This window comes from Labrus bergylta, chromosome 13, assembly GCF_963930695.1.
Source record: "Labrus bergylta chromosome 13, fLabBer1.1, whole genome shotgun sequence".
Classification (NCBI taxonomy): Eukaryota; Metazoa; Chordata; class Actinopteri; order Labriformes; family Labridae; genus Labrus; species Labrus bergylta.
In genome coordinates this window covers 1,364,791-1,377,108 of record NC_089207.1, presented here as the reverse complement: position 1 = coordinate 1,377,108, position 12,318 = coordinate 1,364,791, and the positions used below count along the sequence as shown (strand labels likewise).

At 38.6% G+C, this 12,318-nt stretch overlaps 1 protein-coding gene across 1 annotated transcript; it reads left to right on the top strand.

Annotated features, from left to right (window-relative positions):
- The first annotated feature begins 2,661 nt into the window (after positions 1–2,661).
- slc5a3b (solute carrier family 5 member 3b) lies at positions 2,662–11,900 on the top strand. The gene is made up of 3 exons (XM_020657120.3): positions 2,662–2,816; positions 3,881–4,935; positions 7,179–11,900. The coding sequence occupies exon 3, from the start codon at positions 7,428–7,430 to the stop codon at positions 9,561–9,563; it is 2,136 nt and encodes a 711-aa protein (XP_020512776.2). The 5' UTR covers positions 2,662–2,816; positions 3,881–4,935; positions 7,179–7,427; the 3' UTR covers positions 9,564–11,900.
- The last annotated feature ends 418 nt before the right edge of the window (positions 11,901–12,318 follow it).

Here is a 12,318-nt window from a genome sequence, read left to right as displayed (position 1 = left end):
ATGGCAGTGTCAGAGAAGATCAGCTGAAAGAAAACTTTTTAAAGACTGAATGACATGCTACAGTATTTACCAATGGAGAAAATGTTTATTAATAGAAAATCTATTTTTAGACAGAGGATGAAAACGACATTTTGAAACTGTGAAACTCCAAATGTAAGACAGCCATAATACTGCTGTCATTTATTCAATAAGAACTTAAGTCTGTGCTCTGTCATCCCATCCAAACCTTTGAAACTAAACGGAACATGTCCCTTAAACAAATCTTTTGGGAATCAATGCTTTTCTTCAACTTCTACCTACGGCTTCATGTTGTGTGTCTTTATGGAATTTAAAGATTTCAGTCAACTGTATGAAAGTTCGGCAATGGTCCATGGGAAATGCAAATTGCAAAATCGTATTTCTTGGATGATCTTTTATGCAGACTTTCTCATGTATCAACTTCTTTTCAAAATACTTTTGCAAATCTGAGACACAGCCAATTGGCAAAAACTAGCCTCTGCTTTTTTCCACAATTACACCCAGTGCTATTATGGGGGGGAAGAAGCCTGGAAGACATCGACATAATTAGAAGAAAATATTTCCTTAGACTGCATTTTATGCTCTCAGACTGCAGAGCTTTCATGACGCTAAGCTCCCTCAGTATGTGATTTTACTACACCTATTCTGACTGGACTATTTGTTACACACATCACTGCTGTAGTGGAAAACCAAAGTTACACGCACAGACTCTTAAACAGTCTGTTAACAGTCCAGTAAAATGTCTGTTTGTCTGTGAGGTCAGCTGGCTGAAAGGTAGTCAGGCCGTGACTAATGTGACATAATGGCAGGGGGTTATAGCCATGTGTATATAAATACTACAAACGCTTGTGTCAGTACACAACAACAACAACAACAACAACAACACAATGGGTTTCTTGTTGCCTCCTCCAATGGGGGTTTTAGTTTGTTAAACAGAAACCTCATACACAACTTCTGAGATTTAAATCACATTTGGTGGAAACATACTTGTCTGGAAGGTTAGAGTTGTACCCTCTCGTGTGTCATGTTGTGAAATGTTTGCATTCACAACAAAGGAAGTTGACCTACATCACTTAAAGCAGCAGGTGCTTTCCTAAACCTGCTGTAGTCATTACTCTGCCAAAGGCTGTCACACTATATTGTCTTTAACATGGAGATAGGTCATCAACAATAGCATGCAGATGTAATTTTTATTTTTTATTTTTTTTATTTTACAGGGACATTGCATATTAATAAACATTTCAGTAAATATGCCAGAGTTAGCCAAAAGGCTAATTTTCATCTGTTGTCCCTGGCCAGATTTGATTCAGGGCTCACTAAAAAAACAAATTCAAACATCGCTAAAAGCTACAAAAATAGAAATATCACGACAGTAATTAAGCAGACAGGTGAGCAGCCACAGGAGAAAATACATAAAGCATGCAGGATACACATCAAGCAGCATTTGGTTAAAATAAAACATGTATCTCATGCAGGACAGACGTGGAGCAGACAGAACAATGCACCAAAAAAAACCCAAAACAAGTATTAGTAAAAGCACGAATCCAATAACCTACTAAAGTAAATGTAACGTGCACACAACAAGACAACATGTAACACTATAAACAATAAACATGTACAAACAAGGCCACATGTAATGTGTATCCTCACACCGGTGTCTGTTGTTGCTCTGGTCTTTAAATGGTGAGAAATCTGTGCAGCTGCAGTGTTGGAGTGCCGGGACATGAGAGCTATGAGATCTAAATAACATCAGTCAAACATTTTACTTTATAATAAAAAAACATCTTAAAAATGAGTCTGAGGCGAGTCAGCTGTTAACGCTCTTCAAGAGAGACACAGCTTTCCCTGTGCCATGTTTAGGAATTAACAACTCAACTTAGCAGACATCAAATCAGAAGTCATTATTGGTTTAACTTTATTTAATGCTTTGGGCATGTATCATTTTATTTCTTTGTTATTTTATTTGTAAATGTTATATCATTCAAACAAACAGTAAAGTTAAGAAAAACAAACAAACATAAAATCTCAAATTTCTTCCATTCTTGTCTCAGCAGTAGGTCATGTGTGTGAAGCAGCTTTCTGGACCAGCAGGCTGCACGATGTTTTTCTTGTATGAGGTAAAGATTCAGCTTTATGCAGGTTCTCAAAATATTTGATATGTCAATGCTTTTAAATACTTTTCCATACCATGTGTTTTGAAATGATACAGTCTCAGTCTCAGATATATTGATTTACCAAAGCTTTAAACTACCTTCAGTCATATTTTAACTCATATCTAAATTTGCAGATAAATTGGCATTATTTCAGCATGGGGGACATTGCTTGCAGCCTAACTAAAGAAAATGAATCATCCTATAGGAACATGGTTTCGTTCGAGACTGCTCTGCTGATGGTCGAGTCTACATTCAAAAATAAAATCAAAACACCTTCACAAAGAGAGAAACGTTAACTTACTAATAACAACTGAATCACTTCCCGCTGCTTGTGACGCTACCTCGCCCCGCCCCCCACCCCGGAAACCGGTTGTCGCTGAACAACTACGCAATCGGATTCGCGGGGTTTCTTGGGAAATGTAGTTTTTTATGCAATGGAAATTTCCAAGATATAGGTGTGGTGAGTGGAAATTTACTTTGTGGGCTATGTTTTGTCGGAAGTTATAACCACATTCACTTTTCTCTGATCTGAGCCTGTCTGAGTCTGATGACAACAACAACATATAAAATCATTATATAACAGCAACATTAGGATAACTACCTGTCAAAACCTATTTTTCTACTACTGCCATTGTGTTATTTTTGGTAAGTATAAGGTTAATTCATGGTAAATATTATTATTTTTATTCTTATTCTTATTCTTATTTTATTTTTATTCTTATTCTTATTCTTATTCTTATTCTTATTTTTATTTTTATTTTTATTCTTATTCTTATTCTTATTTTTATTCTTATTCTTATTCTTATTCTTATTTTTATTTTTATTCTTATTCTTATTCTTATTTTTATTTTTATTCTTATTCTTATTCTTATTCTTATTTTTATTTTTATTTTTATTCTTATTCTTATTCTTATTTTTATTCTTATTCTTATTCTTATTTTTATTTTTATTCTTATTCTTATTCTTATTCTTATTCTTATTCTTATTCTTATTTTTATTTTTATTCTTATTCTTATTCTTATTTTTATTCTTATTCTTATTCTTATTCTTATTATTCTTATTAGGTCTATTAGTGGTAGACCCTAGTAGAATATATCAATCATAAATGGTAGCAACTGTTACAGGCTAAATATATAGTTACAAGAGAAGTATTTCTTAAACATTATGCAGTCTTTTGAACAGACACACACACACACACACACACACACACACACACACACACACACACACACACACACACACACACACACACAATTTAAATTAAATGCAACACATTGATTCAGTGACTACTACTACTAGTGCAATTTATTATGCATACGTTTTTGTGAGCCCTGGATTATATAAACTAAAGAATCCTGCTGTGAGCTGCACACAGTATTAAGATGAAATAACTTATTTATAGTCAAACTCCAACCGCCTATATCTTAAGAGCACTTTGAATTTAAGGTGGTGCTAATTCCAGTTTGGGGAGAATTTACACCAGTGCTGAAAAAGTCTTTGTCAGTATGTAGGCTTTAATATCAACCGTTAGCAGCTTAGATTGTTCTGGATCACACGCCTCACCCTTAAATCTGATTAGAAGTTCACTTCACCAATCAGGCAAGAGGAGGCGCTTCCAGTCATTTCTATGACTTACAACAGTTTGCAGAAACTTCAACGGTGTTTTTCCAGGAAGTTGTAGTGACCTTGATATGCGTTTGTCTTTGCAGACTGGAGTGGAACCTAGAAGTTCATGTTTTGATGGTATGACTCCAATTAGGCCTACCTAATATAAGTTGAGTACTCTTTACAACAATTGTCAAAACATGCAAATATCCATTCAAATGCCATATTTATTCAAGTTGAAGTACACTATTGCTTTTGAAGAGCTATAATTTCTTAATTGGCAATACTTTGCTACAACGTGTAGGTGTTGTTATCGTATATATACACTGTACATATATTCTAGTTTTATTTAAACTTTTGGTTCTTAATTGCACTGTATGTTGTTACTCCTTTTACTCTTATCTTTATTTTTGCATTGTTAAGGAGAGCTTGGAACACAAACATGTCATTGCCAGATATGACTGCTTTGCCTGTTATGTTGTGAATTTGACTAATAAAGATAACGTGAACTTGAACTTTGACACCCTGGACACTTTACACTGTTTACATTATTCTATATTTTGCATATTCAAATATTTCTTTTTTTATTTTTACATTATATTTCTATATTACTGTATATATGTGTATTAGTAATTTGAATGTTTACTGCATGGAACAGTCTTTACATTTCACTGCACATCTGTATGAAATGTTGACTGTTGAAATAACTGAAGAAAATGAGCTAAGACAAGCCGTGCAATGTAGGTGTTAGTGCACTGGCTTCCCGTTTTCATTGACATTTTCTTATAGGACACAATAAGTCGTGTGGTTTTCATCTTTAGATTAAATAAATATACAGGTCGGTGAAAGACATTTCTAGAGCAACACGTCACGTCACGTCGTGTGGGTGTGGCGTGGATCTGAATATAAGAAGGAAAGGCAGCATGTCAGTCAGGCACCTCGGCTCCACAACGAGGTGACAGCACACTGCATTTCAACTGCAGCAAGAAAACAAAGGCGCAGTGAAACCTGGATAAGAGACGCAGTCACTTCTTCATCATTCAGCCTGCGTCTGTCCTGTGGTGCGTTCAGGGTCGTTTGGGCATCTTTAGCGCGTCTGCTAACTGTAGCTAACAAGCTCCTTCTTCAACGTCCAAATGTTTTTCTTCCTGTGGAACAGGTGAGTCTGAGTATAGCGACTACCTTCATATCCTATGTTTTTATCTGAGTATAGCGACTACCTTCATATCCTATGTTTTTATCTGATCTATAGAAGAGGCCTATGTCCGTTTTCAGCACGAGTAGCTGTGTTTCCTTAAGGCCAGTTAAGGTCTCATTGATATTGAGCAAACGTGTTTAACTGACTAACAGATGACACACACACACACACACACACACACACACACACCCTTTACTGTATTTTATGACCTCAGCCAGGCAGAGACATTTTTAACACCTGAGTAATATTATAAATCCAACATGCCTGGAGTGTTACCTGAGAGAGCTGGACCTGCAGGTATAGGAGCTCCTTCAATGATCAGCTTTTTGCAGTTGAATGAACGAGTGTGTGTTCTAGAAATTTCCTTCCGCCTCACACTGTAGGTGCACTCACTCATACTGACTACTCAGTGTCAGGCTGTCATCCACACCTGGCCATTCATTATAGCATCTTTATTATAACAGGAGAACGAGTGACGTCAGATTGCCTTACCTGCAGCCCGGATTTGCTGTAATGTGCATTTTATAATTAAAAGCAAAGCCAATCTAATGTAAAATGTAAAAAGGACAGAATAACTATAAAGTTTAGTATTTCTGTTAATTGTACAACACATGTTTTGCTCCCAGTATATCACTGATTAAACACAATATTTAGTTTATGGAGTTCTCACATTTCTCTGGACCTCATTCATGTCCCAGCTTGCAGACCAGCCTCTTGTTCAGCTTGTGTGTACCTGTCACTGACTCATTTTTTCATAGAGGGGTCTAGTGTGCCAGCAGTCATGAAACTTGACTCTGCCTAAGTCACTATAATCTGTTGCAGAAAGGAGAAGTGCAGGAGAATTCAACCTGTGGGTTTTTTTTGTCAACCCAAATTGATCAGCCAAAGTTAGCTCCCCTGTGGAACTGGCAGCACTGTAGTTTTTTTTAAATTATTTGCCAGTGGCTTGAGCTCTGTAAGTAGGTCTTGTCTTACTGGGATACAACTGATTTATGTTTGAATCCCCAGTTTGTGTAACTTTGCAAATAAATTCTATTACATGACATTGCAGTATTTCAGAGCCAACATGTCTTGCACAGTTTATGGTGAACACATGGGCTGAAGCTCTTGATGATGAGATGGTACAGTAAATGAAAACAAAGACTTCTTTTATTGAGATGAATGGTTATGCATGAACCCTGGTTTGTGGAGACGAATGCGTGGGGTGATTTCTACAACTCAACGCAGGCTGTAATCCCAGGATAGTCCAGACATCCAAGTTTGAGGGTGTGTTTGTGTAAGATGGACACAAAACAGATTTTACATAGAGATTCAATTTTATTACAGATGCATCACCTCCGCTTTGGAGGGAAAATGTTCATTGCCATTTCTCTGTGCAGAAAATTGAATGCTCTGAAACTTGGGAAACTTCAGCAAGAACCAATTTAATTAGAATATTAATTGTAGATCAGACATTAAAAAGCAATGATATAGAAAAAAACAAACATGTTCTTGTATAACTTGTATAATTCGTGTTAACTTTAGACATGTGCAGTGGTTGCTCCTGTGGCTACTGTTGTTTGGAAACCAAAAGATTGTGGTTTCACATGTTTACTAAGGTTACTTTTTTTTCTGTTTTGATGTTAAAGAACATTTTATGTCCTTTACTCTTTCTGTATTTGTGTGAAGTTCCATGTTGCCATAGTTGCTGGCAGAAAATGACCGTGTTGTGTTTTTTTCAAATAAATCCTTTTGAAAACTAACTATATTCAGGTATGTTTTTTATCTCAAAGAATTGCAACATACGAGGATGATGAAGCCCAAAGTGTTAGGACTTTTTTGCAACAGCATCCTCCTTGGATACAGGTTTTTGACTCGTCTTGTTTTCATACATTATGTAACTAAGCTTTCTTTGAAGGTTATAAAGTGGAATGGCTTAAGTTCTTTGCGTGAAAAGATTAACGAGGAAGGTCATACGATTGGAACGCCAAAAGTAGTGGTGCTTAAGAAAGCAGTGGTGCAAAAAGATTAAGCAAAATCAGTATTTTTATGTGGTGTTTGGAGTCTTCTGTCATCTTTTTTTGTTCTGGATTTATGAAGTTAAGTTTAAACACTCCCTGTTTCTGTCTCAAGAGAGGCTGATCTAAAAACTGTAAAAGGGTTGCTGTTTTCCCTCAGACTAAGGCTCTAATGAGATGTTTCTCTTTGTCTTTGCTGTCTTGCAGGGGATTTTAACTCTAGGCTTTTCTAGAGCAGAGGCCTGCTGCATCCTCCTCTAAAACTAGAACGACCTCAGTGCCGGTGGATAACCCCCTCCGAAGCACACCTAGTGAATTTGACCTGACGGTGGATACTACAGCTTCCATCCAGACAGCAAACCAAAGCAGAGCGGTTTTTTTTTATTATTGAATCCAAAACTTTGACTATTTTCGTTGAAAGGATTCGTAAAACATTTTTCCAAAAATCTTTAAAAAATGGGTCCCGGATTGGAGGCGGCGGACATAGCTGTGGTAGCACTTTATTTTGTCCTGGTGCTGGTCATCGGGTTTCTTGCCATGTGGAAAGCCAATCGCAGCACTGTGAGCGGCTACTTCCTGGCCGGACGCTCAATGACATGGATAGTGATTGGTGCATCGCTCTTTGTCAGCAACATTGGCAGTGAACATTTCATAGGCCTGGCCGGGTCGGGAGCTGCGAGCGGCTTCGCTGTTGGAGCATGGGAATTTAATGCGCTTCTTCTTCTGCAGCTGCTGGGCTGGCTGTTTATCCCGGTGTATATCCACTCAGGAGTGTACACCATGCCTGAGTACCTGTCCAAACGCTACGGTGGCCACAGGCTGAAATTGTATTTTGCTATTTTGTCTGTGTTCCTCTACATTTTTACCAAGCTCTCAGTGGACTTGTATGCTGGAGCTCTCTTTATTCAGGAGTCCCTTGGGTGGAACCTCTATCTATCAATCTTCCTGCTCATCAGCATGACTGCCGTGCTCACCATCACCGGGGGATTGGTCGCAGTGCTCTACACAGATGCACTTCAGGCAGTGTTGATGATCGGCGGAGCCCTGACTTTAACCATCATCAGCCTCAACAAAGTCGGTGGACTGGAAGGCGTCAGGACTAAGTACATGCAAGCAGTCCCCAACGTCTCTGCGATAGTGGCCTCTGGAAATTTCACCTATTCTCCTTCCTGCCGCATTGAACCCAAACCAAACTCGCTGCGCATCCTTCGTGGTCCTCTCGACGAAGACATCCCATGGCCGGGCTTCATTCTCGGCCAGACCCCTGCATCTATTTGGTACTGGTGTGCAGACCAGGTTATTGTGCAGAGAGTCCTCGCCGCAAAGAACATCGCCCACGCCAAGGGCTCCACCCTCATGGCTGGGATGCTAAAGGTCCTGCCGATGTTTCTAATAGTCATTCCGGGGATGATCTCTCGCATTTTGTTTGCAGACGAGATCGCGTGCATCGGGCCGGAGCATTGCATGGCTGTCTGCGGTTCTCAGGCTGGCTGCTCCAACATCGCCTACCCACGCCTGGTCATGGCGGTGATGCCAGTGGGACTCAGAGGTCTGATGATGGCGGTCATGATTGCTGCCCTGATGAGTGATCTTGACTCGATTTTTAACAGTGCAAGCACCGTTTTTACACTGGACATCTACCAGACTTTCCGAAAGAAAGCATCTCAACAGGAACTGCTTCTTGTAGGCCGCATGTTTGTTATTGTCATGGTGGCAATTAGCATCGCCTGGGTCCCTGTTATTATTGATATGCAAGGCGGACAGACGTATCTCTACATCCAGGAAGTTGCTGGCTACCTTACTCCACCAGTTGCAGCCCTCTTCCTGCTCGGTGTCTTCTGGAAACGGTGCAATGAGACAGGTGCATTTTGGGGAGGCATGACTGGTTTCACACTTGGCGCCATAAGACTGGTCCTGGCTTTTGTCTACCGCCAGCCCCGCTGCGACCAGGCAGACGATAGGCCCGCCTTAATCACTAAAGTTCACTACATGTATTTTGCTGCTGGGCTCTTCTGGATTTCGGGACTGGTGGCTGTGGTGGTTAGCCTCTTCACCTCTCCACCAGATGAGCAGCAGATTAAAACCACCACACTCTGGGGGCTCCGCAACATTGAAAAAATCCCCGCTAAGGAACATGATGAAACATACAGGCTGACTGAGAGTAGCCTCAGTAACGGCAATGGAAGTCTGCGCAAGGAAATTCCTGCAGATGTCAGAAAGGAAAGGTGTTTTGATGGGGCAGATGTCAAGCTCCTGGTGCCATCCACTGACCATGACCCAGCCACCCCGAGTACAGAAACCTCCCCTGCCACCTCCCCTGCAGAAGGCTTTGGTAATGGAAGAACGGAGATGGCCAGAGCAGAAGAAGGAGGCAATACTAATGGGGAGAGAAGCAGGTGTTTGCAATTACTGGAATGGTTTTGTGGTTATAGAGAAGCAGCAGAGAGTGTTCCACAGAAAACAGTGCAGGAGGACAGTAGAGTCATTGCAGAGTTGCTGTATGAATCACCCAAAGTTAAAGCTCTTCTTAACTGTGGTCTGGTCATCGTCTGCTCTTTGGGGATCTTCATGTTCGTTTATTTTTCACTTTAGTGGAACCCTGCACTAAAAACTTACAGGGAACTGGTGTGAGGGTCCTGCTGGGGATTGGGGCTGTTTCAAAAAGTGGAATTTCTGAGATTTGGAAAGCTCTGTCTGTAATATTTACAGTTGTATTTTTTTTAGCTCTCTAACAGGGATCTAAGCTAATTCTGTTTTTGTTTTTTAAATGATGAAATCCTCTTCACATGAAAAAAGTTGTACTCCTTTATGACTATGAAGCTTAATTGGCACGGGGGGGTTCCATTTTGTACAGCGCTTGTTAATCCTGTTCAAAATATCTACTGGACATTTTTAGACTTGTACTCAAAAGTGAATTTCAATATTTGCCTTACTTAACTATGATATGCACTATTCTTCTTTGTTTTGTGAAAGAAAAAAACAGACGTGTTCTGTGATTTAAGCGTTTCATCCACTCAGTGACTGTTGAATTTGTTGCTTGTGTAGCATACATGTGTCTCTCGTAACTCAAAAAAACTGTTTTAGTTGATAGGTTACTACATTTCTAAGTTCCTGGCGTCTAACAGGATATTACTGTGCATTATATCAGCAAAATTTCATGTAGGCCTATGTGATTTCAATATAATTTTGCTTGTGCTCTAGACAGTCTTTTTAAGATTGTTAGTGAATTACCAAATAAATATCACATATTTGTTGTTAGAAAGATGTATTATTGGGATTATTTTTATACATTTGGTGACATTATGACAAATATTAAGTGCTTAGCAGCTTCTCTTCTGCTGTTATGTAAGGCAGTTATTCTTGTCATAATGACTGGGTTTAATGTGCCTACTTAAGGTATCACATCAGAACTCAGCTCGTCAAGTTTAAAGTTGATCTCTGGTGTTTCAAATGTGACAGTTTTCTGCAGCACAGGAAATAAAGAGGCACTGAATAACACCTTTTTGTACATTTTAAAGATAATGTTCGCTCTTAAGAGAGCTATTATAATATAGTATAAAACTTGTATAACTTTATTCAATGTGGCTTCTGTCCAATATGTTTCCACTGATGACCAGATTGAAGTTACAACTGGAGTTTTATTGTTATTTTTTACAGTGTTTTACACATTGTGTTTGAGACTACTGTGTTCTTGTTTAAAATTATATTTCCGTGGCTGTTACTTTTCCAATCCATCATACAGCCTCTTGATCAACTCTTGGACCATGAGAGAGAAAATAACAAAGACCAATCTTGATGATTCTGTGTGGGTTTCTGTATTTCTGACTTTGTGTTTAATCATGTTTAAAAGTGTGTTGAAGTTGTGCTGTTTGTATCACTCTGATATATTTTGTGTATCCATCTTTTGTGTATCTCTTGTTTGTCTATGTATCTTGAGTGCGCAGCAGTGCTGAAATGTCATTTAAATTGGTTTCAAGTGCATCTTTTATAAACTTCCTACCAATGGTGTCTTAGTGTGCAATGCACAAGTGAAAAAAAGTCAAAACAAAAAAGCATATAGTCCAGTTTAATGCTCTGAAAACATTTTACAGTGATAACAACATTTATTTAAAGGTTATCTTATGAATCTGCTTTGTCATGTAGTAGATTGTATGTTATTTAATTATCATTAGAGGATGATAATGCAGAACAGAAATTACATTTCACTCTTTTATTTTTGCCGGATGCCAGATGACATGACTGGACGAGTTCACTCTGCACCTTTAAGAAAAAGCTAAAGACCCAGCTCTTTCATGAATACCTACTAACTTAATGATGATGGTCTCCATATTATTGATGATGATGATGGTAATGACGATGGTTTTTGTTTGATAATGACGACTTATAAGATGGTTTCTATACTGATTAGAGCTCTCAAGAACTGCCCTCAATGTTGTGCTTTGCCTCTGGTCACTTCCTGTCAGCACCTGTGTGTCCAATCAGACTCAAAGCTGATCGTTTGCTCTTACTCACATTGTTCCCTTTCTTCTAGATCCTTGCTTGTGTTGTTCTTACTCTCTGATGTACGTCGCTTTGGAGAAAAGCGTCTGCTGAGTGAATTGTAGAATTGTAAACTTTATTTTCAGTAACTCAGCGAGGAGTTGAACTGGCCCTCTGAGCTGTGGTTGCAGAACATTCCCAAAGGAAAATGCATTTTAAAATTTGACAACAGTGATGAATGACTTCAGTCCAAAACATTAGGGCCATAACATGATGATACACTCCTCTCATTCATTGTAACATAGTGTTCAATAAATGATGACTGATATAATGTCTGTATGTGAAAGAGCTTAAAACATGTCTTTTATTTCTGAGAGAGTACACTTTGTTATTTTTATGAATTGAATTGTATTTTCTGAGACTGAAATAAAGTTTTGTGGAGATAAATAAGACACGTGTTCTTCTTCTTTATGATGTGACAGAGGAAAAGTAACAGTGGGAGATAATGAACTTACGTGAGGACTTGTAAAGTTGGGCGATTGTTGCAACACAAAAAGATTAAACCAATGAGAAAGCTTGGATAAGTGGCTTACAAATATTCTAATTTTACCAGTTTGGCTCGATACATCCATGCAGCTTTCAAACATCACAGTTCAGCAGTATCATAATGGTCCATATGGTTATGTAACATGTTAACTTATTCACAGTTTTATAAAATCAACACTTCAAAATTAATCTCTTTTAGGGACTCGCTCAGAGATCATGAAATGTCCACAACACACCTTCAAAATATAAAAAATACTGAGTTGAAACCTCTAATTAACTCTCAGAAAGAAGGGCACATTCCTCTTACGATAGTGTGATGCTG

Bases quoted from the DNA above. Each gene is read 5' to 3' on its own strand.
- slc5a3b (XM_020657120.3), top strand. From the start codon at position 7,428: ATGGGTCCCGGATTGGAGGCGGCGGACATAGCTGTGGTAGCACTTTAT.